The sequence below is a fragment of the Melanotaenia boesemani genome, chromosome 8 (genome assembly GCF_017639745.1).
Source record: "Melanotaenia boesemani isolate fMelBoe1 chromosome 8, fMelBoe1.pri, whole genome shotgun sequence".
Lineage (NCBI taxonomy): Eukaryota > Metazoa > Chordata > Actinopteri > Atheriniformes > Melanotaeniidae > Melanotaenia > Melanotaenia boesemani.
In genome coordinates this window covers 30921184-30935652 of record NC_055689.1, presented here as the reverse complement: position 1 = coordinate 30935652, position 14469 = coordinate 30921184, and the positions used below count along the sequence as shown (strand labels likewise).

Below are 14469 nucleotides of genomic sequence, written 5' to 3'. Positions count from 1 at the left end.
GCATTGAATCACCAGAAACACATGTTCACTGCTCTGTTATACTCTATGGACTCTACTAATTCCAGGTTGGATGCAATCACGAAAGAAGTGCAAGATCTGAAATTAAGCATACAATTTACACAGAAAGTTGTGGATGAACAAAAGATCACTCAAGCAAAACAGTCTGATCATTGCAACACAATTCAAATGGACATTGTAAGATATTTAAGTCTACAGGTCGTCCTGGACAAGCAAAAGTACCTGGAGGGTCGATCGAGGAGGAACAACATTGTGATTGATGGAATACTTGAACCCCCAAGTGAATCCTGGGCAGATTCAGAGGAGAAAGTGAAAGACATGCTGAAACAGAAGTTACAGCTACATAGGGAGATAGAGGTGGAGCGTGCACACCTCACAGGTAAATCTCACATGCACTTTTGGAGGAGGCCTGTGTGGGCTTGTGGGTGGTGAGCTGTGGGTCTGGTCTCTCCCACTATTCTCCTTCCTCCACCCCGTCCTCTCCTCTCCCTCATGCGGTGGGTGGGTGGTTTCTGAGGTTGGTGGTGGCTCGTTGGCTGTGGTTGCTTTGCATCCTGGTCATGGGAGACAGCTGCTCCTGGCCTGTCCTGCTCTAGAGGGCGTCCTGGGGGACGTGGATGCCTACTGCTGTCAGCAGCTCACCATATGGAGGGTGAGCTGCTTGCGTGTGTTTCTGTACAGGTGTAGCAATTGTTTGTCTGGTGTTAGTTTGGATTGACGGGTTGTTGCCGTCTATGTGTTGTATCTGTGTCTCCTCTTTCTTTTTTCTGCTTTCCTTTTTACTTCTGTTCACTTGTCTCCTTTTTTCTGTCCTCTCCGGTCAGGTCCAACAAGATTACATAAATTCCATAATTCAAAATAAATAAGGCAGACCATCATTCTGCCTGCTACCATGCTGGACACGACAAATAAAAAAAAGCGTAACTAAAAGGCTTCATTCTGACAACACAGATGTTTCTGAGGATCTTCAATGTTTTTAAAAACATAAACAAGCACACCTCTCTCAGTCTGTCTTTTTTAATTGATATTGTTGTCTGTTGACGCCAAATCCTGTTGCCTTGGTGCTGTTGGATCTTTGACATGGTGGACCATACAGTCCTCCTGTTACACATGGAAACTATTAATGTTTGTTTTTAATGGTCTTAATGGCCTCGCTCCATCTTATTTCTCTGAGCTGCTAACTGTTCGTGAGTGTGGCAGGGCTCTGAGGTTGTCTAACCAGCTTTTGGTGGAAGTGCCCAGGTTCAAATTTAAACATCAGGGTGACCGAGTTGTTTCAGTTGCTGCATCCAGGCTCTGGAATAAGTTTCTCACGGACATATGTGTCATCATGGACCCGGGCCTTTTTAAATCTAAACTTAAAACTTATTTATTTATAATGGCTTTCAAAACCCAATAGTGTAGTGACACTTCTATTTTTTATTTTTCTCTTTTATCTCTCTATTTTTTGTGCTTTTATTTTTTAATCTTACTTTTACTCATGTACTTGTTTTCTGGTGTTTCTAAATTGTTGTTTTAATCTTTTGTAAAGCACTTTGGTTCACCAGTGGGTGGTTGTAGAATCCTGTATAAGTATGGTACATTTATATTTTTACATGCTTTGAAATGTATAAAATAAAGTAATACTTCTTAGTTTTATGTAAGGGGATGGCTGCAGCACATTTAAAATATATCTTACAACCTCTGTCAGCCATTGTTTAGCTAACTGTATTAACATAGGTGTTTCAAATTAGCAGGGGGGGGACATTATTTACAATTTGCATAAGAAACTACAATTTAATGACTGTAAGTCATATGATCTTATCTGAAATTGTGTAAGTACTAAAAAAGGTTTAATGCTGTTTTGTTGTTGAAAAAAACAAAACAGAACAAAAAAAAAAAAAAAAAAACCCAAACAAAACAAACTTTCTTAACTTGAAATTTAAATTTTAATCTCAATAAAATCTTCATGTAACTGTTTCCAGCCTCGACAACCACCATGTAGGACTGAGGAGGAAGTGAGGAAACCCTGAAATGATCATTTAACAGCTATCTCATCCTTTAGTGGTGGAAATAGTGGGGTAATAATTCACACAGAAAAGGACAAGTCAGTGTCAGAGCTCGATATGTCCATCACATTTTTCAAGAGGTTCCTTTTCAGAGGAAAATACACTAAATATTTTGCTGTTTTATTGCTTGTTAACTAGTTTTAGTCTTTGAAGTTTAAACCACAGTAGAAAAATTAACTTAACAAATTTTTTTTAAGTGGTATTTCAAATAAATACCACTTATTTTAAGTGGTATTTTATGCTATGTTCACACTGCAGATTTTTCAAATGTTCCTTTTCAGAGGAATATATATAGTAATTATTGTTAGAGTAAGCAGAAGTTGACAGTTTAAAGTTAACAGTTTAAAGTTTCTCCCTTAAGGATGGGTAATGATTTGCGGTCTCACCCACCCTGCAGAGGACAGGATGTGGTGGTCACAGCTCTGTGTGATAAGGGTCATAAAGTGTTGTATGCTGATGTGTTTCCCTGTTTGAACTTTGCTTGAACTTTGCTTGCTCTACTGAAGTGTGATAGCTGCTCTATAAAGAGGCTGCTCTGGGGTTGAGACTTCGGAGTTGACACCAGACACTCTCTGAGTGCTGAACCACCGTCTCTCCCCATCGCGATAAAGCTGACTTCACTCTGAGTTCTTTGTGTCTTATTTTATGATAGAAAAATACCCATCAATTATTTTGCTGTTTTATTGCTTGTTAACTAGTTTTAAAGTTTAAAACCACAGTAGAAAAATTTACTTGTTGCACATTATGCATGTACTTTTATTATCAGTTTTACCAATACAAAGAAGTTGTTTTGTGGATATTTAAAATGGTATTTTATGCTACGTTCACACTGCAGGTCTTAATGCTCGATTCTGATTCTTTGCTGACCTGTGATATTTTTCAGGTGGTCGTTAACATTATAATTTAAACGTGACCTCCATCAGACTCCAGTGTAAACAGTTTACAGCCCTGAAATAACCACCGTAATCAGAAGATGTGACATCACACACAGCACGCTGTGTTAATGCAGGTAAATATGGATGCTCAATGTTTGTGTATCAGTTGTTAAGTTGTTGTTCTTATTTAATCCATTGTTTATATTGGACCTTGCCACGTCCCGCTTCTTCTGAAGCAGAATAGGCAAGGTAAGGCAAATTTATGTGTATAGCACATTTCATGCACAAGACAATTCAAAGTGCTTTACACAAAACATAAAAACATTACAACAAGGTGCAAGGAAAAATACAAGTGCATTAGAAAAACAAAAATTAAAAAAGATTACATCTATTACATAAAAACAGCAAGAAAAAGCTCAGATAAAGAGATAAAGTCAAGATTTCACCATAAAAGAACCAGCTGCAGATCTGGACTCCTAGTAAAAACTATTGAAATGCAGCAGAGATCAGGTGGGTCTGAGTGTTTCAGCTGATCTGAGGCTTTCTGGGAGTTTGTTCCAGACATGTGGAGCATAGAAGCTGAATACAGCTTCTCCATGTCTGGTTCTGACTCTGGGAACTGATAAGAAACTGGATCCAGATGAATTGAGGGTTCTTGCAGGTTCGTACTGGGTCAAGAGGTCACTGATGTATGTTGGTCCTAAACCATTCAGAGCTTTATAGACCAGCAGCAGAACTTTAAAATCTATCCTCTGACGAACAGGCAGCCAGTGTAAAGACCTCAGAGCTGGACTGATGTGATTCACTTTCTTGGTTTTAGTGAGTTAGTGACTCTCACTGAGCGAGTTTTGAATCAGGTGCAGGTGTCTCATTGATTTTTTAGGTAGACCTGTGAAGACACTACTAGTTACTACTAGACTAGTTTTTCCAGGTCCTGCTGAGACATCAGATCTTTTAACCTTGATATATTCCTACGGTGATATTAGGCTGATTTTGTGATTCCCTTAATGTGTTTCTCAAAGTTAAGGTCTGAGTCCATCAAAACACCCAGATTTCTGGCCTGGTTGGTGGTTTTTAGGTGTATAGACTGAAGCTCTGTGGTGACCTTTAATCGTTTCTCTTTCACTCCAAAGACCATCACCTCAGTTTTGTTTTTGTTTAATTGGAGAAAGTTCAGGCACATCCAGTCATTTATCTCTTCAATGCATTTCCCATGAGTCTCTACAGGGCTTCGATGTCCTGGTGACATTGTAATATATATCTGTGTGTCATCTGCGTAGCTATGGTAACTAATTTTATTGTTATTTATGACCTGTGCCAGTGGGAGCATGTAGATGTTAAACAGGCCCCAGGATGGAACCTTGGGGAACTCCACAGAATAGTGACGTCTGTCTCACTTCAGTGATGTAGAAGTTGGATAAAAATTAACATTCAGATTGAGGTAGTTTTGAAAAACATCAGATATGTATCTGATAATGTTTAAGTAAAAAAATGAAACAAAAAAACAAAAGCAAAACAAAACAAACAAACAAACAAAAGTTAGATTTGTTCCGCTTTTAGTCCAAATTTAATTTTACAACCTCAGTGAAGTGAGACCCCTTTGATCAGAGGAGACCCCAGGTGGGAACCAGTGAACACAGCCCCCTCCCCATCTGTTCCCCATGTGGATTCAAGTATGCACATGATCTGATTTCACTTGTTTAATATTTATTTAAGGAGAAAAGAGAAATTTAAAGCCTTTTTTCCACAGATATTCTATCTGAGACACCAGAACACACACAATACACTCACAGCATCACATATATAAGTATCAACATGCAGAGTAAACAATAAAACTACAAAGGTTTCATGTTTAGTATCACACACATGATCTATCTGCCAGAGAGCATCATTACAAAGAAAAGTTCTCCATATAAATCTCCATCAAGCATCAGTTATTATGTATTGATGCTTAAAATGAGTCAACATGTTTCTTTCAGACTGAAATATTACACCTCAGACAAAATGAGCTGAAAATACAAACTTTACATCTGATGAGCCTCAATGTGAATCAACACAAGTTAAAGAAGAAGATGAAGAAAACACAACCCATGAAATCATGTCAAGCTCACACTGACACATCTGTTATTTAACATGTCAGGACTCAACTAAATGTCTTCAAACATGAACTCAGTTTTTACACTTTTTCATCTGTTTAATAAATCATCTTTACTGAGTCTATAAACATGATCTTTGATGGAGAAAACAATTCACAGAAGAAATTATTTTTTTCTTTGATAAAATTTATAGAAAGTAAAAAAACATAAAAAAAAACCCCAAAACAAACAAACAAAAAAACTAGAAATATAAACAAGAAGAAAACTAAATTGACAAGAGAAGAACGACTGAAGGACACTAAAAGATTATAAAATCGCCTGGAGCCTCAGTTACTTTTGTCTAATCAGGTTAACAAAACTTGACACTTCCAAGATCAGAATAAATTCCAACTCCAGCATAAAGCGGCTGAGTGAATGTGGTCTGGACTCTGTGGAGGAGAGTCATGTTTCTAGAGACGCTGTAGAAGGACAGAATACCTGCTCTGTGATCCAGGTACACTCCTACTCTGGAGGACCGAGGACCTGAGATGGAGGTACTGATGTTGTTATAGTAAAACTCATAACTGTTTTGGGAACAATTTAATGACCAAGATTTGTCATTACATCCAAATCCACTTTCATCTCCTGTTCTGCTGATATTCTTGTATGCGACTGCTACATAAACCTGTCCTCTAACTTTCACCTCCCAGTAACAACGTCCAGTCAGACTCTCTCTACTCAGAACCTGATAGTATTCAGTGAATCTGTCTGGATGACTAGAATAAGACTGATATTGATCCAAATCGGTCACCTTTCTGTTTCCCTCTGACAGTAACAGCTGTTTGTTTGCTGTGTTTGGATCCAGTGTGATTTCACATGAATATTTTAAGAATCCAGCTCTGCTCTTTGGTTCTGGTTGTGACAGTAAAACATCCACATCAGTGACTGTCAGTGAGATGTTTGTCCATCTGTCTGTCAGAATGTCCTGTAGTTTATCTCTGAGCTCTGACACAGCTGCTGTCACATCCTCAAAGTATCTCAGAGGACGGATATTGATGCTGGATGAGTGTGTAGACTCACTGAGTGCTGACAGTGAGGGGTAGTTGTGTAGAAACTGGTTGTGATCCTCTGTGTGTGAGAGCTGCTTCAGCTCAGCGTCTTTCCTCTTCAGCTCAGTGATCTCCTGCTCCAGCTTCTCCTGAAGCTCTTTGACTCCACTCACTTCAGTTTCCTGCTGGGATCTGATCTGCTGCTTCACATCAGAGCTTCTTTTCTGGATGAGACGGATCAGCTGAGTGAAGATCTTCTCACTGTCCTCCACTGTTTTATCAGCAGAGTGATTGATGGCCTCCACCTCCTGTTGAAGCAGCTTCACATCTTTCTCTCTGTCCTGGATTCTCTGCTGGATTTCTTGTCGACTCACCTCCAGCTCTCTCTGCCTCTCAGTCCTTTCTGCTGCAGCTGAGACTGTGTCGTGGCCTTTATGTTCATCCATAACACAGACCAGACAGATACACTTCTGATCAGTACGACAGAACATCTTCATCACCTCATCATGACGAGAGCAGATGTTCTCCTGGAGGTTCTTGGAGGGCTCCACCAGCTTGTGTTTCTTGAATGTAGGTGATTCATAATGAGGCTGAAGGTGTTTCTCACAGTAAGAGGCCAGACAGAATAAACAGGACTTGATGGCTTTCAGTTTTCTTCCAGAGCAGAAATCACAGGCCATATCTTCAGGTCCAGCATAGCAGTGATCAGCAGGAGCAGCTTGGAGTCCAGTCTTCTTCAGCTGCTCCACTAAAGTTGCTAACATGGTGCTTTTCACCAGGACAGGTCTCGGTGTGAAGGTCTGCCTACACTGAGGGCAGCTGTAGATTCCCTTCTGATCCTCTCCATCCCAGAAGCTTTTAATACAGTTCATGCAGTAACTGTGTCCACAGGGAATAGTCACTGGATCCTTCAGTAGATCCAGACAGATGGAACAAGAGAAGGTTTCTTGGTCGAGCTGATTTGCTTTCTCTGCCATTTCACCTCTCAGTAACAGCGACTGTGTTAGTTTAACTTCCTCAAACCTTAAACTAGTCTGAACTCTGATCTACAAATCATGTGTTTCTTCAGAGAACAGAGCCTGTCAGCTCTTCCTCTTCACCACATGTTGGTTCCACCCATCATCCAATTGCATAACTGCAGATATAATAATAACTTTAAACACTTTAACCTTGAAGTTTCTACCACTTTTACTGCTTTTATTACTTCCAGGATTAAACATTATAAAGCTCAACTTTCTGGCCTCCTAAAGAAAATTATAGAATCTGTTCAGCTCCTCCAGACAGCAGCTGCATGGGTTCCTTCCCAAACCAGAAAGAAAGCCGATAAAACTCCTGTTTTACAGTCTCTGCATTGGCTTTCTGTCAGGTATAGAATAGATTTTAAAATTCTTGTACTGGTTTTTAAGGCTTTTAATGGTCTTGGTCCTGGACTCCTTTTACATAATGAGCCTCTTAGAACCCTCAGGTCTTTAGGACAAGATTGTTTAAAAATTCCACAAGTTAGACCTAAAATCCATGAGAGAACTTTCTCTTCCTGTGTTCCACATTTGTGGAAGAACCTTCTTGATGACCAGAGGACAGTAGTAAACATTCATGCTTTTAAAACCAAACTACACCCCCCTCCCCTTCCACCCTTTTGTTATTTTACTTCATTTTAGTGCTGGGCAACGATTACAATTTTAATGATTAATTACAAGAAATGTTGCAATAAATTGCAATTAATCCCACTGTTTTTACCTTTAAAAGAAGGTCTACTGCTATATGAAGAAAATGCAGTAAACTTTGGTTCACAAACACTAAACTAGGGGTCTTCAACCTGGGGCTCCAGATTAATAAGTGGCTCTGTTGACCTTCCACAATGTCTCTTAATACATGTCTAAAATTGCTAAAGAACTAACTAATGTTTTTTAATATAGATATAATAAGAAATACAGGGTTGTAGCCAATATTAAGTTTTTTATGTGGAATAATTGCTTTGAACTTCTACAACATAAAGACACTAAAAGTACCAATAATATAAATTCTTTTAACATACATTTCAACAAATATCACATTTATAGAAAAGAAAGATTGTCTATCCCCCTTTTGCAAAAGTGTTATGCTTTTCATTATTTTAAAGCCTAAAAATAGAAATAAAAATGTAGTTATTTAAAAAAAAAAAAAAATTTCTATAGTAGATATTTATCAAAAATAAATATGTTATCTTTTTTAAAAAGGTCTTGTAACATTTGTTGCTTTAAACGAGTTTTATTTAGCTGGACTTAAAGGTTGCAGACATAGACGTAAATTTAGGGGGGGACATAGGGGACATGTCCCCTACACTTTTTCAAAAGGCCGTTTTGGTCCCCTGCACTTTTTACTGTCCAAAAACAATGTTTCTCTACAGTAAACAGAGACGCATCAAGCACTAGAACCAAGTGGAAAACAAAGAGACTTCTTTAAAAGTCAGTGTAAGTTACTCAGAGAAATGCTAACTTACACCCATCCCACCCAACACCTTCACTGGCTCCATAAAGCAGCATATCCACTTTAAGATCCTTATCATCATTTAGAAAGCTCATAATAATCTTGTAAAGTGTATTCTTTTATTGAAAGTACTGATAAACAAAATGTATTATGATTATTATTATTATATTGCTAGCTTAGATTAAGATACATTATATTACATTACATTAGATAAGGAAAAACAATGGATTGCATCAAATCTTAACTTTGACTCCATCCCCATCCTGAGCTTGCATGGGGCAGCAGCAGTTCATCCAGGTTAAATATAAAACTCGACAATTTTATCCTGAATTTTTTCATTTACTTTTCATTAACGTTCAGCCCCTAATTCAACACGTCCCTTCATAGTCAAACAGTACCAGTATGACTGTCTTTTTTTTCCAGAATAAACACAGAAAACAAAAGAACATGAATACATGGGGAGTGAGATGTGGTTGTTGTAAAACACACAGTGTGTTATCTCAGGTTGGCAGAGTCAAAGTCCGTCCTGCGTGGCAGTATAAAGTTTATCCATTTCTTCCAGCATGAAACAAACATGTTTCTCTTGTAATTCACCTCTGCTGTTATTCTCTCCATCCTGTAAATGTCCATCATGATGTCCATCCTCATCTTCAAAGTTAGGATCTCCTGTAAAAGTTATGTTTTTAATAAAAGCCTTTTTTCTCGCCACAAGTAACATACTGAGCAAATGCTTGTACATTCATTGGACACAAGTCCAAAAAAAAGTTTCAATGAAATATCTTATCAGACTTTTCTAGTTATATTCCATCAACTCTGTGTGCTGATTCATGCCACTGTTGCCCATGTTGTTTTCCACTCCTCTTCTGTTTTATCTATCCTTACTTTCTATTTTGTTTTGATGTAATGTATTTTTAATGCAACTCTGATCCTGTCATCTGCATAAATACTGATTACTCTGTCGCTGTGGAGTGTATCGTGATGGACAAGAAGCTGAATACAGGTTTAGTCAGTTTGTGAGATGCTGCAGAAAAAAAATTGCCTCATCAAAAGATATTCAGTTTGGAGAAGAAGCCTCATTTAGCGTCGGGAAACTAGTGCCCACCGGACTGTTGAGCCACTGTGCAGGTGGGGCAATGCCTGACTCAGAGGTTGCTTCAAGTAGTTTGGAAGATGCTGCAAAGTTGATTGCACGTTGTTCATATCTAAAGGTGGGCATGGGTGGGGTTAAGTTTTCTTTCTTGGGATCTATAACTGAGAGCTTTTCTGGCAGCATTTTGGGCCATGGGGTTCAGATAATCTTCAGTCTTGTAACTGGCTGCAGCTTAGAGCTGCTAATGGCTTGAACCAGCGGCTTTCTTGCTGTGAGGCTGCAGTACTAACCACCACACTCGTGTTGGGTGTTGCTTCATGTTGTCGATTTTACCCACACGTCAACACGGCTTGTCAACACATCTGTTGTCTCACTGTGTTACAGAGGAACTGAGTTGTTTCATTTAAGAGAATTTCAGCCTAATCACTGTAATCCGAGCTAGCGGATACCATCAAGCCAGCTGTTGGAGTGAGCCTGAGGGAGGCCGGGCACACTAGCTAGAGGCTACCATCAAGTTATCAGCCAGAGAAAGCCCAGGTGAGGCAGTGAGAACGGGCCATTGGGCTTGTGGCTACCATGGAGCTAGCCACCACCAGCAAGCTAACGAGTGAACGAGCTAACTAGAGCAAGCGATTTTCCACCTCAGCTGTTCCCAGTTGTTTCCACTGTTATTGTCAGTTGTTCCCAGCTGCTAACAGACGTCAGTGCTGTTAAGCTAACCTGCTGCTGCTAATCCATTGAAGCTCAGCTACCTGGTACCACAGTCTGCATCATGTGGTACAAATAAAATGGGACCAAAGCAGCAAAAAGAAACACTTATGAATTATTTGTATCCTTCACTCAGGTAAATGACGCATTGAATCACCAGAAACACATGTTCACTGCTCTGTTATACTCTATGGACTCTACTAATTCCAGGTTGGATGCAATCACGAAAGAAGTGCAAGATCTGAAATTAAGCATACAATTTACACAGAAAGTTGTGGATGAACAAAAGATCACTCAAGCAAAACAGTCTGATCATTGCAACACAATTCAAATGGACATTGTAAGATATTTAAGTCTACAGGTCGTCCTGGACAAGCAAAAGTACCTGGAGGGTCGATCGAGGAGGAACAACATTGTGATTGATGGAATACTTGAACCCCCAAGTGAATCCTGGGCAGATTCAGAGGAGAAAGTGAAAGACATGCTGAAACAGAAGTTACAGCTACATAGGGAGATAGAGGTGGAGCGTGCACACCTCACAGGTAAATCTCACATGCACTTTTGGAGGAGGCCTGTGTGGGCTTGTGGGTGGTGAGCTGTGGGTCTGGTCTCTCCCACTATTCTCCTTCCTCCACCCCGTCCTCTCCTCTCCCTCATGCGGTGGGTGGGTGGTTTCTGAGGTTGGTGGTGGCTCGTTGGCTGTGGTTGCTTTGCATCCTGGTCATGGGAGACAGCTGCTCCTGGCCTGTCCTGCTCTAGAGGGCGTCCTGGGGGACGTGGATGCCTACTGCTGTCAGCAGCTCACCATATGGAGGGTGAGCTGCTTGCGTGTGTTTCTGTACAGGTGTAGCAATTGTTTGTCTGGTGTTAGTTTGGATTGACGGGTTGTTGCCGTCTATGTGTTGTATCTGTGTCTCCTCTTTCTTTTTTCTGCTTTCCTTTTTACTTCTGTTCACTTGTCTCCTTTTTTCTGTCCTCTCCGGTCAGGTCCAACAAGATTACATAAATTCCATAATTCAAAATAAATAAGGCAGACCATCATTCTGCCTGCTACCATGCTGGACACGACAAATAAAAAAAAGCGTAACTAAAAGGCTTCATTCTGACAACACAGATGTTTCTGAGGATCTTCAATGTTTTTAAAAACATAAACAAGCACACCTCTCTCAGTCTGTCTTTTTTAATTGATATTGTTGTCTGTTGACGCCAAATCCTGTTGCCTTGGTGCTGTTGGATCTTTGACATGGTGGACCATACAGTCCTCCTGTTACACATGGAAACTATTAATGTTTGTTTTTAATGGTCTTAATGGCCTCGCTCCATCTTATTTCTCTGAGCTGCTAACTGTTCGTGAGTGTGGCAGGGCTCTGAGGTTGTCTAACCAGCTTTTGGTGGAAGTGCCCAGGTTCAAATTTAAACATCAGGGTGACCGAGTTGTTTCAGTTGCTGCATCCAGGCTCTGGAATAAGTTTCTCACGGACATATGTGTCATCATGGACCCGGGCCTTTTTAAATCTAAACTTAAAACTTATTTATTTATAATGGCTTTCAAAACCCAATAGTGTAGTGACACTTCTATTTTTTATTTTTCTCTTTTATCTCTCTATTTTTTTGTGCTTTTATTTTTTAATCTTACTTTTACTCATGTACTTGTTTTCTGGTGTTTCTAAATTGTTGTTTTAATCTTTTGTAAAGCACTTTGGTTCACCAGTGGGTGGTTGTAGAATCCTGTATAAGTATGGTACATTTATATTTTTACATGCTTTGAAATGTATAAAATAAAGTAATACTTCTTAGTTTTATGTAAGGGGATGGCTGCAGCACATTTAAAATATATCTTACAACCTCTGTCAGCCATTGTTTAGCTAACTGTATTAACATAGGTGTTTCAAATTAGCAGGGGGGGGACATTATTTACAATTTGCATAAGAAACTACAATTTAATGACTGTAAGTCATATGATCTTATCTGAAATTGTGTAAGTACTAAAAAAGGTTTAATGCTGTTTTGTTGTTGAAAAAAACAAAACAGAACAAAAAAAAAAAAAAAAAAAAACCCAAACAAAACAAACTTTCTTAACTTGAAATTTAAATTTTAATCTCAATAAAATCTTCATGTAACTGTTTCCAGCCTCGACAACCACCATGTAGGACTGAGGAGGAAGTGAGGAAACCCTGAAATGATCATTTAACAGCTATCTCATCCTTTAGTGGTGGAAATAGTGGGGTAATAATTCACACAGAAAAGGACAAGTCAGTGTCAGAGCTCGATATGTCCATCACATTTTTCAAGAGGTTCCTTTTCAGAGGAAAATACACTAAATATTTTGCTGTTTTATTGCTTGTTAACTAGTTTTAGTCTTTGAAGTTTAAACCACAGTAGAAAAATTAACTTAACAAATTTTTTTTAAGTGGTATTTCAAATAAATACCACTTATTTTAAGTGGTATTTTATGCTATGTTCACACTGCAGATTTTTCAAATGTTCCTTTTCAGAGGAATATATATAGTAATTATTGTTAGAGTAAGCAGAAGTTGACAGTTTAAAGTTAACAGTTTAAAGTTTCTCCCTTAAGGATGGGTAATGATTTGCGGTCTCACCCACCCTGCAGAGGACAGGATGTGGTGGTCACAGCTCTGTGTGATAAGGGTCATAAAGTGTTGTATGCTGATGTGTTTCCCTGTTTGAACTTTGCTTGAACTTTGCTTGCTCTACTGAAGTGTGATAGCTGCTCTATAAAGAGGCTGCTCTGGGGTTGAGACTTCGGAGTTGACACCAGACACTCTCTGAGTGCTGAACCACCGTCTCTCCCCATCGCGATAAAGCTGACTTCACTCTGAGTTCTTTGTGTCTTATTTTATGATAGAAAAATACCCATCAATTATTTTGCTGTTTTATTGCTTGTTAACCAGTGATGCCACAGATTACTTGAAAAAGTAATCTGACCACTGATTACTGATTACTTCTTTAAAAAGTAATCTAGTTACTTTACTGATTACTAAGGTTTAGAAGTAACTAAGTTAGATTACTAGTTACTTTATTAGTTAAAACCCCCCAAACAAAAAAATGACAATCGATTTTTTTTCGCATATACTTTACTGAAAGTGCATTAGTTACGAATGGTGACTTTACAATGTTTTGCAACTTGTAACTTTTAATTGTTTTTCACCTTCTATGAACATAGTCAGTCTCTTATTAACTTTGTAAATCATTCAGTGCTTCTTCCCTACCATCATATACATTAATTCAAATGAATAACAATAAAATAAAGCAACATCTCTCGTTAAGCATAAGACAAATCTGCATTATGTTTTACGTTTACACATGAGAAAATAATGAAATAGTAACGGACTTATTAAAAAAAAAAATCAATTCGGTTTGGAATAGGTTCTGATGAGGGAAGTGGAGAGGCGGACCTCCCATCATGCACTAGGGTAATACGTTTCTATATCATATTTTTTTCTAAAGTCATGTGCAGTGAATGATTTGTGTTTGTCGATTTAAAAAAGGTCAAGTTTCAGCGAAGAAAGGTAGCTGCATGCTTACGAGTACATAAAATTTCTGTACCACCGTTAATGAGAAGGTGTGTTGAGTTAGATAAATACACTTTCGTCCATGGCGCTTGATTTCAAATCATATGTGAAAGGAGTGGGGAGTGCCGAAGTAACGCAGGACGAATATGAAGAGTAACGGTAATTTGATTACATTGTAGGACATCCTAACGCGTTAGATTATATTTTCTTAAAATATGTAGTCAGATTACTGTAACGCGTTACTTTGTAACGCGTTACTGGCATCTCTGTTGTTAACTAGTTTTAAAGTTTAAAACCACAGTAGAAAAATTTACTTGTTGCACATTATGCATGTACTTTTATTATCAGTTTTACCAATACAAAGAAGTTGTTTTGTGGATATTTAAAATGGTATTTTATGCTACGTTCACACTGCAGGTCTTAATGCTCGATTCTGATTCTTTGCTGACCTGTGATATTTTTCAGGTGGTCGTTAACATTATAATTTAAACGTGACCTCCATCAGACTCCAGTGTAAACAGTTTACAGCCCTGAAATAACCACCGTAATCAGAAGATGTGACATCACACACAGCACGCTGTGTTAATGCAGGTAAATATGGATGCTC

General features: G+C 38.6%; 2 protein-coding genes across 2 annotated transcripts in view; both read right to left on the bottom strand.

Moving 5' to 3' along the window:
• Positions 1 to 14469, bottom strand: part of LOC121644039 (tripartite motif-containing protein 16-like) — a 33165-nt gene that overhangs the window by 14485 nt on the left and 4211 nt on the right. The window lies entirely within an intron of this gene.
• Positions 4645 to 7109, bottom strand: LOC121644045 (tripartite motif-containing protein 16-like). The gene has a single exon (XM_041991742.1). It carries the CDS (start codon positions 7040 to 7042, stop codon positions 5387 to 5389), a length of 1656 nt encoding a protein of 551 aa, XP_041847676.1. The 5' UTR covers positions 7043 to 7109; the 3' UTR covers positions 4645 to 5386.